This window comes from Amphibalanus amphitrite, unplaced genomic scaffold (genome assembly GCF_019059575.1).
Source record: "Amphibalanus amphitrite isolate SeventyFive unplaced genomic scaffold, NRLGWU_Aamphi_draft 000047F_arrow, whole genome shotgun sequence".
NCBI lineage: Eukaryota > Metazoa > Arthropoda > Thecostraca > Balanomorpha > Balanidae > Amphibalanus > Amphibalanus amphitrite.
Genome location: NW_024881543.1, coordinates 222,102 through 238,750, shown reverse-complemented (window position 1 = coordinate 238,750; position 16,649 = coordinate 222,102). Strand labels below are relative to the sequence as shown.

Here is a 16,649-nt window from a genome sequence, read left to right as displayed (position 1 = left end):
GGTAGCCGCCGGGGTAGGGATAGAGGCGCGCAGGTAGCCGCCCCTCGCGCCGTCGTCTGGTAGGCTGGTCGAGCGCTCGCGCAATAACAGAGGAGCGGGGGACGGGAGCGCGCCGAGCCGCCCCCGCCTGCAGATACTTACTGCGTGACCCAACTGTGTTATTGGTGTGTTGTTTGTTGAACTGAATACATATCCTTCCTGAAGTGTCTGTTTTAAGCCAGAGTCGATATCCCGTCACCCATGGTTAGTGCGAAGCGCCGTCTGAGCTACCCAAAAGCAAGGAAACATGCAGGTTCAACAGAATCCTATATTAACCAACATCATCAATTTAACACAACTACTGTCTATGAAGCATTAGTCCATGCACCGCAACCGTCCTAAAATGTGTTAGTTAACACTAAGCTACCACACCGAGTGTTAGATAGCGTCCAACGCACAGGTGTTAGATGCAGAGGGTCGCAGTCGCTTGCTCGCCCGTCTGCGGCTTACTTGTCCTTGGTCTGCATGAACTTGATGAGGTCCACCACACGGTTGGAGTAGCCCCACTCGTTGTCGTACCTGCCGGCGAACGAGCATCAATCAAAGGCTCGCGAATTGTTCAATAATAAACCACCCCAATTGCAAGCACTCCTGCCTCATCAGGATTAATGCTTTTAACAAAATCACTGGACATCGCTACGCCTACAGACATCCCTCACACGTCCCAAACCTAGCTCCGGCCGGTCTGATCCGACTACTTCATCGACTCACCAAGAGATGAGCTTCACGAACGTGCCGCTCAGCTGGATGCAGGCCTTGGCGTCAAAGATGCTCGAGTGGGAGTCGCCGAGGAAGTCCTGGGACACCACCTCGTCCTCGGTGTATCCCAGGATGCCCTTGAGCGGCCCCTCTGCGGCCGCGCGGATCTTGGCCTTGATGTCGTCCATAGTGGCCTCCTGGCCGAGCCGGCACGTCAGGTCCACCACCGAGACATCCGGCGTGGGCACGCGGAACGCCATGCCGGTCAGCTTGCCGTTCAGGTCGGGGATCACCTTGCCGACGGCCTTGGCGGCGCCGGTGGCCGCCGGGATGATATTCTGGCCAGCGCCGCGGCCGTCACGCCAGCTCTGCCGACGGAACGGGCAACACAGTGAGACGGGGTGGAGAGAAACCAGTCCAGACCTCTGCACACACCGTCATCAGCAGTGAAGGATTCAGCTGAAATTTTGTGAAAGCATATCATGCAAAGAACACAGCAATATCAACGGGGATGCCTCTTTACGCACACATCACGCCACAAAAAAAGCAGACTGCGTCCCACCTTTCCGCTGGGCCCGTCCACCGTCTTCTGGGTGGCCGTGGTCGAGTGCACGGTGGTCATCAGGCCCTCCACGATGGTGAAGTTGTCGTGGATCACCTTGGCCAGCGGCGCCAGGCAGTTGGTCGTGCACGAGGCGTTCGATACCACCTTCATGTCGGGCTTGTAGGCGTCCAGGTTGACGCCGACGACGAACATGGGCGCGTCGGCCGAGGGCGCCGAGATGACCACCTTTTTGGCGCCGCCCTCCAGGTGCGCGCTGGCCTTCTCGACGGTGGTGAACACGCCGGTGGACTCGACCACGTACTCGGCGCCCGCCTTCGACCACGGAATCTCGGTCGGCTTCATCTCGTTGAACACGGCGATGCGCATTCCTGTCGGGATTGGACGAGTCACGTGCCTGCTGCGATTGCAGAATCACAGCGGGTACTATCGATACATATTGCACAACTCTCCCCACAGAAATGCCGCCGATTTCAACGCAATGCTCAAGTTTATCATACACGACTCCTTTGGGAACAGAAGTTCACATGACGGAAACAGTGCGCGGACGCTTACCGTTCACGACAAGGTACTCGCCGTCGATCTTGACCTCTCCCTTGAAGCGGCTGTGGGTGGAGTCGTACTTGAACATGTAGATCATGTAGTCCAGAGTGATGAACGGATCGTTGATGGCAACGACCTGCAGCATACAATACAGAACGGATCGTTGATGGCAACGACCTGTAGCATACAATACAACGCGTCAGACAATCGACACCAACTGTCAACTTCAAGAAGTCACACGAGGAAGGCATTCCTCCCTCGGAAGTTCAAGTTCTTACATAACTGACCTTCTGAATAATTCCACGGGACAGTGCGGACGCCCGAGTTCATCTCGGGGGATTCTGTGAGCGAAAAGGATTTACCTCCCTGGAGCATGCAGTGCATATCTTATGGACAGCACAGATCAAACTTTGCAAACCCTCGGCGACTGGTAAACGTAACGAATTCATGACGAGCTCTCTCAGCAGAAGCCACTTGTGATGGAGCCAGGACCACAGCCCGATATGCTAGCTTAGTAGCATGGACTTTGGTCACTCATTCCACCGTCGTATTTTACCGCGTGTTCTGCTGCACTGTACCCGGACCGTCTCGGCGAACACCCATCGTTCCGCGCCACCACACCTGCACCGCGCCGCTCAGACCACGCTCGAACAATACTGACCCCAGCCGCTCGGGCGTCCGCCGGGCCCGGCCGGTCAAGGTCGTGCAAGGTCACGGCTACGTCAGGGCGCAGGGCCCGGGACACAACACTGCGCACACAGTTGCATTTCTCGACTTTCCGAGGACAGCGAAATCTTGTGAACATCACATGCTTGTACGGTGGCCAATACAGGCACGCAACTTTGCAATCGTAGGTATTGTTGCGATTGTAAGAATAACTGATAAAAAATACACAACATGCAGGTTGCTGCGCTTCGCTGTTAATCGTCCAAGTGTTTTACCTGCTTTATCTCGTAGAAATCCGGAATTTGAGGAGTTACCATGAATTTTCCCTTTCATAATATGAAAACCTAATTACCTACAAATTAGCTGTAAAATATCAAACAAAGGCTAGACGTTTTGATTTGTTGGCTTTCGCTTTTTTTTCTCGCATTCATCTGCCTTATACTGATGCCTAAGAGGAGCTTAGCTTGATAGTTTGACAGCAACACTGCGAATTGCGATTCACATAAGAGGTGTGAATAATTTGGAAATTTATGATAGAAAAGCAATGCGTCACTAAGTTGCTCTTCGGCATTGATTCTTGTGCAAACGAATTCCTGAAACATTGATTTTTCATATTTATTATGAGTACTGGGAAACCTAGAAAAGGCTAAATAAATAGATGGCAAGTAGTTAAATAAAATTAGTGTTGGCTCTCCCAAAAGAACCTTTCATTGATAAACAGAAAAGTCCTGCGAGGCATGCAACAAATAAATACAAACCACTCATCATATTGATTTGGTGATATGACAATTAAAAAATGCACATCGCAGTCCGTCTTCTTTGTGTAATCATTCAGCAGATCACGGCGCAGCACTGCACATCCATGTGGGTTTATGGTGAGCGGGCACGTGGCCTGTCCAAACGAGGCCCCGCTCCTGGCCAGTGCGTTCCACTGACGTCGACTGGCAGTGACCGCCAACGCCTACTCTAACTAACGACCCGGCCTTGTGCAGCCGGCGGCGGCCCCTGTCCCGACCAGCCTCAACTGCGCCGCGGATGATTCGCTACGCCACAGCTCTGGCCTGGCTGCGCACGAGGCTCACCGGTCCACGGGGCTGACGTGTGACTGTACTTAGAGGGGGCCGGGACGGCGCCGTGTCCGACTGGGACAGCGGGCCGGGCGGAGCGGGGGCCGGTGAGGGTTGGAGGGGGAGGCGCTCCCTCAGCGATCCCCAGGGAGCCCTGCTGCCGTACTGAGGCCGACGCCGCCCGCAGTCACTGCTGGCCTCTGTCCGGGTCCCCAGGTTCGCGCTCCAAGTGTGCCTGACCGTTGGGTGTGCCGTGCTGTCAGCCGGGTCGCGTGCCGACTGCCGCTCATATACAAACCGGTGTTTTGCTTACACAGCTGGCGTCGTTTGGAGTTTTGATGGTGTGTAGGACTGCTTGTACTGGTTCTGGGCCATTTTCTCGACGGTTTCACGACGGTTCCGCGTGATCACAACGCATGCCGCATTAAATACCTCACGCTTATAGCTAAAGTTTTGTGCGACGGCGAATAATTAGCCAGACACAACTGAAGCCAGAAAGTCAGGCTCATATTGCAAACGTTTCAACCAATATATAGTGTGCCTGTAAAAATTAGGAACTTAGTGCAGAAAATCGCGGATTATATTTTGTATCATAAGAACCCATGCCTTATGTTATCAAGACCCCAGTCTCCATGGCAATAAATGTAAATGCTTCTAAATTTTCATCGCAAATATAACCCATTGATAAGTTTTTTCTTCACGGACGCGCGTAGGTATTCTGGAGAATGTATTATGATTCCTAATGAAGTGCTTCGAAGTGGCTGAAAATTGCTGCGCTAAGAAGTTTATTGCTTTTCCTTTCACTGGACTTCGCCTTTGACCTGAGGTACGCATTAAATCCAACAGTTCTATTTTATTAACAGTAATTGGCACCGAGAACACTTCGTCTTAAAAAATTCAGGTATCAATTGGATTGGATATCAGATTCTGAACGGACAGTTGATGGGATAGCCCGTCCCAAGATAGCCCCACTTACCTGAGCACCCTTTTCGACAGCCACCCTCAGCACCAGGCGGCCGATACGCCCAAAGCCGTTGATTCCGATCTTAGACATGGTGAACGGTTCTGAGCCCTGGAAATAGAAGACACGGACCAGGTTACCTAACGAAACGCAGGCTACTTGGTACGGAAGCCGCCTCGCAGGCATACGAGTACGAGCTATCTGCTTAGTGCTCACCTTGGGCGCAACAATATGAGCTCTTAAACAATCGGAATGTTTTCCAGATGACATTTTCAACGATCGGTCATTTCTATTGATAACACAACAGATAAATAAATAAAATCCACGGCACACCGTTACAGCAGATATGCAGTATGCGCATTACCCATTCTCAATCAAGCAGCGGCAGCCAAAGCCCAAAGCCAGTCTGCATTGAAGTAGGAACGTGCTCCGATGGATCCGACAGCCACGTGCCGGTAAAAAGGTCATTTACGATCACTGATCTAACCAGGATGCATCTATCAGTTCTGACGGCGGACGCAATGATGGCATTAGTCGGCATCCGGAGCGGGGGCGCCCGGCTGGCTGGTCGCTCCAGACAAAGCATACCGGCACACTCTGACAAGGTCAGATCATCTCCTCAACATGCCGCGCTTCCGAAAATGTGCGTTTTTTCCTAATACATGACGCTGATTCGATGGCCGATGGTTTTAGGAAACGATTTTTTAATAACCGTAGTATGTGCTGAGTTTGACCTACGTCCTCATCCTACAGTGGTATCACATGCTGCATAAAACTGCATGCATATCCGTCGCGCGATGCATGATACCACAATTCATTTATGGTAGTACCTATTACAAATCACGACGATATGCCGATGCTGAAAGGTTACTGGTGCTAATGCGCGGGTGTTCACTGCATGAAAATAAACACTAGGTCCGTCAGAATACCAGACTCTGGAAATTATACTGAAGTCACAAGTTGTCTCTGCAGGATGTCAAGAATTTAATGCGTCGTGGAGAAAACGCGGGCTGGTGCAATTGTCTGACTCCAATGTCAGCCAGCCGGACCACTTTATAGTCATTTGATCTTATGGACCGTCCACAGTCATCACGACACTGCATTTATGTAAGCGGTGAGAATGTTTCAAAGCCCCGCCGTCACACTATTGAGTAAATAAACTGCGGTCTGGCCGTGGGCTGGCCGGACGAGCCGCAGCGCGCCGTTCTGTGCTCTGAGCCGCGTGCCAAGCCGACCCGGCGCCGGGACGGAGGCGGGGCAGTGGCGACGCAACCGGCATCACGCGCCGACCGCAGCCGCCGCGGCCGCTTGCCACACGGCCGGCGGCCGCCCAGCCGACGCGACGCAGCGCCGCCGTCCAAACAAGACGGACTCGGTGGCAGTGGGCCGTTTGGCCAGCGGTCGGCCGGTCCGACCAGGCGCCGGTGACCAGCGGACGTGTCATGTGGTGGCCGACGGCGGCGGCGGCGCTCGTGCTGGCCTGTGCCGCCACCTGCCACCTGGAGGGCGACGAGCAGCCGCCGGTCACGCACTGCGAGCCGCGCCCGGCCGGGCCCGTCTCCAGTCACCTGGTGGTCGAGGAGGGCCAGCTGGCCACCATGAGCTGCGGCATGGACTCGCGCCGCAGCAGCACCGCCTGGGTGCGAGTGGACCTGCCGCGGCCGCGCCAGATCGCCATGACCGTCAACTCGTTTGTGCACGTGAGCGAGGCGCACTACCACCTGATGAACGCCACCCGACCGTCCCCGCACTGGGTGCTGGCCATACCGCGCACCCGCGTCACCGACTCGGGCCTGTACCAGTGCAGTGCCATCTACGAGACGCCTGAGGCTCCCGAGCACCCGAACCGGCAGCTGGTGCGGCTGACGGTGCTCTCTCCACAGCGGGTGGTCATCAGCGGACCGCGGCGGCGGCACGCGCACGGCGGCCGGCCGCTGCAACTCAGCTGCGTGGCCAACACCACCGACCGGCCGCCGACGTGGACCCGAGACGGTGAGCCCGTGTCGGAGGCCGCCGACGGCCGCGCGAGCGTCGACAGCGGCCCGCTCTGCAGCCTGCTGACGGTACGCAACGCGACCGCCGCCGACTCTGGCAACTACAGCTGCCAGCTGGCCGGCCTGCGCAGTGACACTGTTTACGTGGACGTGCTCAACGCCACCACAGTCACAGAGGACGAAAGACAACCGAAAAACTCAGTGGCCGCACTGAGAAACTGTGCGTATCAAGTGATATTATATATCAGTATTGCAAGTGTCGTGTGTTTGATGCGTATTTATTATGTTTGAAGTAAACCGAGCGATTCCTCACTGTGGTAAGCCGACACATTATGCTCATCAGTTTTGCTGCATAACATATCATACTCAGAATTAGACAGAGCTATGCGTAACTACCTTCGTCGCTGTTGAATTGATTGTTTACCAATTATGCCTGGGTCAGCTATTCAATATGAAAATGCATGACATTCCCAATACAACACTTTGTTTATTATGTTAAGTTTAATGCAAGCTTAACTAAACCGCATCGTCTGAAATTTCGCCTGCACGCTACAATTTACACCTATATTGACATCATAACGCCGGAGCTGGCAGATACCCTGAGAATTCGAACATATCGAACGATAGTTTAATTGAAATGATTATATCGTTCGAGTTAAACGTCCACACAAAAGTACTACCGATGTCTAATTGTGACATTTAATAGAGCATATTGCCATACTTTGAAACCAAGATAGGAAACAATCCGCTCAGATTAACGGTCATCAGTCATGCATAATAAAACTTAAGAGTGACTTTGATTAACCCTCGACGGCCCGGGGGGGGGGTTCGCCCCCCCCCCTGGCGAATATTTGCGATAGCTCCCGAACGCTTAGGGATAGGAAAGTGAAACTTTCAGTACCTTTTCTCGCATCAATTTGACATCTTCTGAAGTAAAAAATTTGGACCTAGCCCCATTGATGACGTCACAAGGTCCATTTTTCTAGACCCCTGCACGGCAAATTTCGGCGTCACAGACGCAAACTTCAAATAGCTGCTAAAAATAGAGTTTTAGAGATAAAGACAAATTACGAACACGGTTGTGTAGCGTTTGACCTAGAGAAAAAAAGAAAAACAGTTTTGGTGTCCTGAGGTCAGAGGTCAGGTCAACGACCACGAAATGTGATTTTAGTTTTTCGCAAATAACTTCGACAAAAAAGGTCCTAGAGCTACGGCAATGGTACCATCGCATTTGCCTTGTCAAGCCGCGTCGAATGATATATATTTTGTTCGGAAAAGGTCAAGTTATACATATGTTGACCTCATGTGACCTCGAATGACCTCTGGTTGACCTTGACACATGGGAGGTCATTTATAATGGAGTTGTACCCGCTGATCACGAATCTGGCATCTATTTTCCTCTAAGCCTTCATTTAGAGCTTCTGGACGGCAAAATTGTCTTATTTATTATTACTAACTTGAATCAGTGAAATAGCCTCTAGCAGGGATACTCTTCTGTGACCTTGACTTTGAGCAGCCTTGTATGGTAAGATGAACCACAAATAGGGAACTGATTAGCCTCAAAACATTTCAAAACATCTTGGAAGCTAGCACGCAAGATGTGCGAAAAAGTGCCAAGTTTGAGGTCAATTTTGAGCGTGACCTTGACCTTGACCTTTAATTTGAAGCACATTTTCGGAATCCTCAGATTCTCTTCTTTCGTTTGACACCCAGTTTTGCCGGTTTGATGCAGCCTGCCGTCCTCTAGAAGGCTTACTTTGAGATCACTACACATGTGCCGGTTTTTGCCTTTGACCTTGACCTCTGACCTTGAAAATTGACCTGAGGTCAAAAATTTTAGGTGCTATAGAATCGCCTCGTAAGGACCTTTCGTTTGGTATCGCTTTTGTTTCCGTAGCTCCCTTATTTACGGAGTTGGACAGTTGGGGGGGGGGGGCGAAAAACGCCCCCCCCCCCGGGCTGCGGTGGTTGGGATTACCCCCCGGGCCCGGCCGGGTTAATAGACACTGAGGCTGCTAGTAGACCTAGACGGTGCTGTAGGTAAAACACAAGATTGGGACCACAATGGATAATGAGGTTAGTACATACCCACCAACGTCCAACACATCAGTCGTAATGCATGTGTTCTGTGGTAGATAATTGGTATATCTATTAATATTACGTTTTTCATTATCATAATAAGTTATTTTGACTCAAATATGCGGGGGATTGGCATTTTACGACTTGAGAACAAACAACGCATGTTGAATATCTGTAGAACACCCCGCAACACGATTTATTGTTTAGGTGATGCGCAACGTCGCATCAGTCCTGGCACATTTATGTATGTCTAATAATAAAACAAATTCACTATCTACCAGTAAAACGCCTTTTGGGCGAAGAACGAGCGAGCGAGATAGTGAGCCCTGTACGTGCAGAAGGGCGAGAGGGTACTTCCAATGGGCTTGTGCAAAGCACCCTTCTAACCGGTCGCTAGCGGTGTACCAAATTTGAACGCAATCGGCCCAGCCGTTCCTGAGAACTGGAAGCGGCATTCTGCACGTGCGCACGTGCAAACGGGGTCCAAAATGACTTTTGCACGACACCCTACTAACCGGTCCCCAACCGTGTACCAAATTTGAGCGCAATCGGCCCAGCCGTTCTCGAGATCTGGAAACGCCCCCTGCACGTGCGCACGTGCAGTAGCACCCTAACCGCAACACATGGGAATGCATTGCCTGGTGGGTGCCTACCTGTATGCCAAGTTTCAGCGAAATCGCCCCAGTAATTACCGAGTTACTGAAATGGGAACAAATTTAGCACCTCTTATTATTGTATTTTGCACGTGCAGTGGGGGTCACTCACATAGATCAAGAATATCCGACCTTTGGTAGAAGGGATGCAGCTACCCTATAAAAATGACCGCAAGACAATCGCTCAAGCCGCTGCTGAGATATGGGCCTCTCAAAATCATTACTTTTGCAAAACTGCTTGAACACCCTTGACTTTTCACGTGGCACGTGCCACGGCGGTCACTGAGATGTATCAAAAGTAGTCAATTACGGGGTAGAAGGGATGGGGCTACCCAGCAAAAAAGACCGCAGGCCAATCGGTCCAGCGGTTGCTGAGATATGAGCCTCTCAAAAGCGTTACAGGCCGGGCCGGGCCGGGCCGGGCCGGGCCGGGCTGGGCCGGGCCGGGCCGGGCCGCTCATACTGAGATTTTTCCGTTATATTGAAAAGACTCACTTCGCTCGCTGCGCTCGCTCGCTCGTAATAACTAATTTGAGCATGGACGTACTCACCGGAGTTAATGAAAAGACAGATGTCGATCGTGCTTAGACGATTGAACGATGCTTGAAGATTAGTTTCACACTATTGTGTATCGCACTGCTAACAAAAGAACGATATAACTGTAATTGAATAGTTATTGGAATATTTATTATTAAGATTATGTAACTTACTTCACAATAGACGCTATTTTTTACTTTTCACTTTGCACTTTTCAGACGTCACCGCTAATTCAAGTCTTATTTTTTAACGAAAATAATCAGCGTCGCTCGTGATTGTTTGGTCTCATGCACTCCCACACAAGAACCATCTGTTCAATCTATTTTTTTATATCTCTTCATTTGCTCTTCATTGCTTTAACCCTCGCCGGACCTATTGGTTTTCTACATACGCGCCGGCCGAGGGGGGGGGGGGGCGGGTACGACCCCCCTCGCCGTTTCGCCCCTGGTGGAGCTAGCGCGTCGCGGAAAAAAACGAGCGTGTGTGCCGTTACGAGACGCAGAGATTGGTACCCGATTTTAAGGTCCTAGGTCAACCGGTGACCTCTGAGGTCAGGTCAAGTGCCCCAAGGTACGGTTCAGTTTTTGGTGAATAACTTCGCAAAAAAACGGCCGCAGAGCCGCGATTTTGGCAGCATCGTGTTCGCCTCGCTCAGGCGCGTCGAATGATATACTTTTTGTCCGGGTCAGGTCAGCTTGGGGTGTTGACCTGAGGTCAAGGTCAGGTCTGCACCCCCAGGTCACGAAGTTGGTCGAAAGAGGTCATGTCGCATATCATTCGATTCGGCAGGTCTTCCTGAGTCCATTGGTGGCTTTCCCGACTCGCTAGCTCAATTTGATCAGGAGTTATTGACGAAAAACTAATGTGACCTTGATGACGTCATAAATGACGTCACGCAAGGTCAACATTGCAAAAGTGGCGCATCTGACCTTGCAAGGAGTGCATAAAATCACGATTCTGTGTGCTTGAGATAGTTGGAGATCGTTCCCGGCGCCAGAATAGCAGTTTTCATTTTTCCCCATTGACTTATAATGGTGAGGTCACGAAAATGACCTGACCTCATATGACCTTTAGGAAAAATCCGAGATATACAAGTTGTGAAACTCATAATGGATATTAGATCCTGCAAGTTTCATTTCCCTGTGGCATCTCCTCTGGCAGTGAGGGCGTTACGAAGTTGCGACATCTGGAGACCGTGCAGAGGTTCACTTATGACGTCATAGGTCAGTGACCTGACCTGACCCAAAAACGCGGTTGGTGTCAAAACATGCGGCTTGGATCAAAGGTCAGGTATGCCAAGTTTCAGCTCTCTATCGCCAGCGTGTTCGGAGCTATCGCGAAAAAAACCTATGGGGGGCCGGCACCCGCCCCCCCCCCCCTCGGCCGGCGAGGGTTAAGGCCACACCTCGAATATGCTATATGAATCAGTGGATTATTCTTATTGTCCAATTTTGGCCACATGACTCACCGTTTCAGCTGTAGTTGGTTGAAACTTGAAAATTAATATTTACCGAACATTGACAGATTTTGGCTTTGCTAGAGTCCGTGACCCGTCAATCCTTGCGTCAAACCACCTCTCGAGCATACTGGAACAAGCATGTTTTAAACATGTTGTTCACAAGGCAGTTGACAAAAGGCATAAAAGAGGCTAGACTACACAGAAAGTGGTTGAAAGTGTTGGCTTATCAACTCGAATCGCTCGTTTACAACTCAAGTTTCTTGAGCACCTATTCATCGGCTTCAAGTTTTAGGGCAGTGGGCGGGCATCTTGCAATAAACCGACAAAGAATCATTCAAGATATGATGCACATTTTGTACTGGAGCACACAATATAACTTTGTCACTTCACGTTCACGGTTCAGTCATGACATGACAATGAGGAATAGCTGTGAAGGTGCATAATTAAAATTGTGAACACCGTATGCGGTCTTCGGTGTAATTCATCCGTGCTCCGGACGGCTATTATTCGTAGAAAACTGACAAAAGCGTCGCAGTTCGAGTTCGTATAGTGATAGCTGAGTGAGTGGGTGGGCGTCGGGCACTAATTCATCGTGCAGGCAGTGGTAAATCATCTGCTCAACGTTACTTTAGGCTCAATTCAGCATAAGGGCACACACTGACACAAGCCAAGTTCAACTAATAATAAACTTGAAACTAACGACTCGAAATATACAAGCATATGCTGTAAACAGTAAACTTACACAGACTGGAAGGAAGGAGCACAGATTCATTTACTTCACAAAGACCAAAGTCTAAAATATCTTCATTGAAGATAACTTTAATAAACCACGTCTCTTTTCAATATTTGTTTATGACTCTTAATGGCTGAATCGAGCCTCAAAATTAATTTAAAACAAATATTTACCATAAACTACTTCAATGACCTTCACAAGGTCAAACTGTGCGGCTTTCAAGCAGAAGTATCATCAAGTCTTATTTTATTACATACATTTTCGATTCACACTGAAGATTGTTTTCCGAAATCTTTCTGAAGGATGTTTGTTTTTACATAATTACATTTTTCGTTTGCTATTTGCTCAGATAAAATTATGTAAATTCATTTGGATAAAAAATAAAAATTAGGCAATGTTTACAAGACGTAACCATAGCAACCTGAGTCAGACACTAATTTGCAGACATTTTTAGTGTTTGCTATACTCGATTTCCTTGGCCAGATTTTACCTGTAAATTTATCGCTTTGGCCTGTAATATAACCGGCAGGGCCTTGATATAGGTAACTTTGGTTTTGCCGGGTTTTGCCAAAGACCCTAAAATTACGGGTTTGACATGCTTATAGAGCATTGGGGCTTGCCTTGCTTAGTATTTAAGTTTACCGATTTTATATTCCTATATCATATATGCCATGACTTTGCATTCGCTTGGGAATTGCGGATAAGATCGACACGATTGCGAACAATCGCTTGAGTGCCACGTTTGCGAACTCTTACCCATATACACAAACTACAGCCATGGCTGATTAGTATTTTTTTTTTTTTAATTCAGTGCATGTCGACCAACATATCAGTGCTGACGCAATTGGATAGCTAAGATGCTGCGGATGGTCGCAGATGACATTTTCGCCACGGTTAGAAATGCATCAGTCCGTGTCGGTGTCGCATCAGTAGGTACGAGGCGTAGTTCGCAAATCGCAATCCTCTACGGTTCAACCGATTTTTATCTATTCAAACGCAAAAGCACGACTTGAAAAATCCATGTCATTGTGTTGTGGACCAGGGCCTCGGCTAACATGTTAACTGGTGGGCCAAATGGCCCACCAGTGATCCGAAATGGCCCACCAGCCTCAAAGATTTGGCCCACCAGTAATTTTCCGAAAAATCGAAGTTTTCACATTTTTCACATTTCAAAGTGAAATAGCAGATCTTATCGTACGTTTTCAGGCTGTAAAGTAGGTACCCATCGGTGAAACATATTCTCGTGAAAAAAACTTCAACCTATTGTTTGCAATATCCTCTTGGGTGGACTATAGTACCCAGAACTTAAAAAAATCTACCACCTACGTCTTTGCTGTATGATATTTACTTCGAGTTCCATGTGACGTCACAGTACTTCCATGTCCGGTGGTGTCCGGTGTGCTCAACCGGACACCACCGGATATGGAACAGGTATTAACGGATGACAAACGGACGTCCAACGGAAACAAACGGACATCACCGGACGCTGACAGTACTCGTCCGTTTCTCGTCCGTTGGTCCAATGCGGTGAAGTGTGACCGAAGCTTTAAATTTTATCAGGGCCTCGGCTAACATGTTAACTGGTGGGCCAAATGGCCCACCAGTGATCCGAAATGGCCCACCAGCCTCAAAGATTTGGCCCACCAGTAATTTTCCGAAAAATCGAAGTTTTCACATTTTTCACATTTCAAAGTGAAATAGCAGATCTTATCGTACGTTTTCAGGCTGTAAAGTAGGTACCCATCGGTGAAACATATTCTCGTGAAAAAAAAAAACTTCAACCTATTGTTTGCAATATCCTCTTGGGTGGACTATAGTACCCAGAACTTAAAAAAAATCTACCACCTACGTCTTTGCTGTATGATATTTACTTCGAGTTCCATGTGACGTCACAGTACTTCCATGTCCGGTGGTGTCCGGTGTGCTCAACCGGACACCACCGGATATGGAACAGGTATTAACGGATGACAAACGGACGTCCAACGGAAACAAACGGACATCACCGGACGCTGACAGTACTCGTCCGTTTCTCGTCCGTTGGTCCAATGCGGTGAAGTGTGACCGAAGCTTTAAATTTTATGCAATAAACGTGAAAGACGTCTGCCTCTGTCAATTACAGATAGTGTCGGCGGCTTCCAGCCGATCGAGGTCTGCGAAAGTTCTTGCAAGCTTTCCGATCGATCGAGTGGTTGCAGTCACATAAGCATCTGCCGCAGACCAGTCGGTTACAAGAAAAACTACGAATAACGAACAGACCAGTTCAGACGGTCGGGTGCCTGCGAGCGATCTCAGACGGCTCGTCGATATACACGATATAAAGGCCGTGTTACACTGCCGAATTTTGGCCACGACCCTGTCGCCGAATCACGTCGTGTAGGAAATCGGCGAACAGTTCACCGACAGAGGCGAACAGTTCGCCGACAGAGCCCGATTTGCAGACAACGGGTGGGGGGCCCCCCTAATCGTGCGCGGGTCGAAGCTGATCCATGATTCGGCGAACATCGCGAATGAATGGCGAATCTGTTGCGAATAGTCGGCGATACCTTGGCAACAAGTCGACGCACGCAGCGACATGTCGGCGGTGAATCGGCGAGTGTTTGGCGATCATGTTCGTTTATTATAAGTTCGGCGAACGGCCACGAAATTTTCATTCTTCATGAAATATTCGTGGCGGTCGTGACGAACCGTAAAAGTCGCGCGGTGGGCACCGACTGGTCTGCGAAATGCCAAGACCGTGGAAGAAAGATCCCGAATCGGTCCGCGACATAGCATGACTTCCATATTCTGTACCAAAATTCGGCAGTGTAACAAGGGCTTAAGCCAGAGTCAAACTAGAGTTAGTGTCGGCGACTTTCAGCCGATTGAAGTCTGCAAGCGATATTATGCGTCTTCACGACCGGTATGATGCTTGCAGTCACACATCTGACCAGTCGGACGAATTTCGAACCGTTCACAGTCAGCGTTCCAAAAATTTCTCATTTCGGCTGAAGATGACACTCAAGAATAAGAATGGATAATTTTCCACTCTCACATTTTGGGTGGCTAGAATTTTACACTCAGACACCAAAGAGAAATCTGAAGTTTGGGACACTGTTCACCAAAAGCGTACATAACTTAGTTTTTTAGAAAAATATTAGGGTTGCACAGTGCACTTGGGCTTTTGAGTCAATTCTTTTCCATGCGACACCAATAGGCTTAATGATCATTTTCAGAGATGTTGGGGCTGCTGCTACAGCCCCCTTTTGGGGTTCCTGCTACAACCCACTTTACTAAAGTTGCACTCGTGCTGTTCACAATTCCTCCCGATCCACCCGACAACGCCCGATCCCGTCCGACCGCTTCCGAATCTCCGACTATAGTTCGTTTTGGACGCCATTTAATTGCGTCCCAGAAAAGCTATTTCTGGCACCTAAAAGCTGACTCGCCCCAAAATTGGTCCTCAGCACCTATTTGGTGGATACCAGCACCAATCATGGAAAATGACCTTAATTAGCTGTTTCTGGCACCTATTCATCGGTACGCCTTACTCTTTTTTCTGAATCTGGCACCTAAATACTGAGCGTAGCACCAATCTAGTAGAAAAATGAACTACTGGCTGGTAGAATCATGTTGTTCTGGTATAATGACCCCTGGAGTCTAGCCTAAAGGTTGCCAGTGCAGCTACACTCTAAGACAGCCCCGTAGTGATCTCAGCATTGTATATGACGTTTAAGTAAGCAAATAATATTGATTTGTTTAAAAAAAAAACAATGTCATTTAAATATTTAAAAGTATTTATTTGTAATGCTTAAAGGGAAACATTTTTGTGAGTAATTGTCTCGATTTTGACCATTAAAACGGGTATTGTATTTTTTGACGTCATCAAATAGCTCCAAAAAAGAAATGTACTGTTTTCATTCCGTTCAAGGCCACTGAAGAAACGCGGGATCTTGCGTGGGACATTGTCCGTTGTGTTTGCCGCGCAGAGTTGTGCCGTGGTTGTGCCTTTTTCATCCGTTTCTTACTTATGTCATATGTGTGCATGAAGCTTTGATTTTGTTTTTGGTTATTGTGTGGCCGGTCAGTCAAACGCCCCTGTAGAAACCGGATGCTGCGTTTGATCGAGATGGAGTCAGACGATAATTGCAGGCCAGAAAGCTAATAATATTGAAAAGAGGGCCGGTTGCGTGGCATGTCTGTTCAGAGTCATTTTGCTTTACTCCAGTTTATGACCTGAGAGCCTGGCTGGAAGTGACGGATCCAAACTTTTCACGTTAAAATGGCTGAGGGTGCAATAATCTCTAGTCTCTACATAGCGGGCTGGTATAGGAGCGTCTTGCTATGCTGCACCATAGCTGGCCAGTGATTCTCTTTTGGCTAGAAATGGCATTAATCATTATCTCCACTGGCGAAAATGGCACTTGACATCACCGAATGCAACGTCCATGTTGTAAGGATACATGAAATCAGGAAGATTACGCGAATTAGGTAGGCAAACGTGGAATAAAATAGGTGCTGGATGTTTTGGTTTTGGTGCTGAATCAGCAAACAGCAAATACGGAGTTCAACTAGACGATCTGGCAACTTTGGGATGTGTGGAAGCAATTAGGTGCCAGATTCAGATATTAGGGTCGAATAAGCATTTTGGGGCTGATCAGCAATTAGGTGCCAGAAACAG

General features: G+C 48.9%; 1 protein-coding gene across 9 annotated transcripts; it reads right to left on the bottom strand.

The window, feature by feature from the left end:
- Positions 1–293: 293 nt before the first annotated feature.
- LOC122377560 (glyceraldehyde-3-phosphate dehydrogenase 2-like) lies at positions 294–12,373 on the bottom strand. 9 transcript variants are annotated; one of them, XM_043357691.1, is made up of 7 exons: positions 12,002–12,304; positions 11,269–11,386; positions 4,553–4,648; positions 1,856–1,979; positions 1,301–1,671; positions 751–1,106; positions 294–558 (listed from the first exon to the last, which is right to left on the bottom strand). In XM_043357691.1, the coding sequence occupies exons 3-7, from the start codon at positions 4,628–4,630 to the stop codon at positions 486–488; spliced, it is 1,002 nt and encodes a 333-aa protein (XP_043213626.1). In that variant the 5' UTR covers positions 4,631–4,648; positions 11,269–11,386; positions 12,002–12,304; the 3' UTR covers positions 294–485. The 9 variants fall into 9 exon arrangements, with proteins under 9 accessions (XP_043213626.1, XP_043213628.1, XP_043213630.1 ...); XM_043357693.1 differs by having other exon boundaries at positions 11,974–12,008; XM_043357695.1 differs by having other exon boundaries at positions 11,922–12,003.
- Between the last annotated feature and the right edge of the window lie 4,276 nt (positions 12,374–16,649).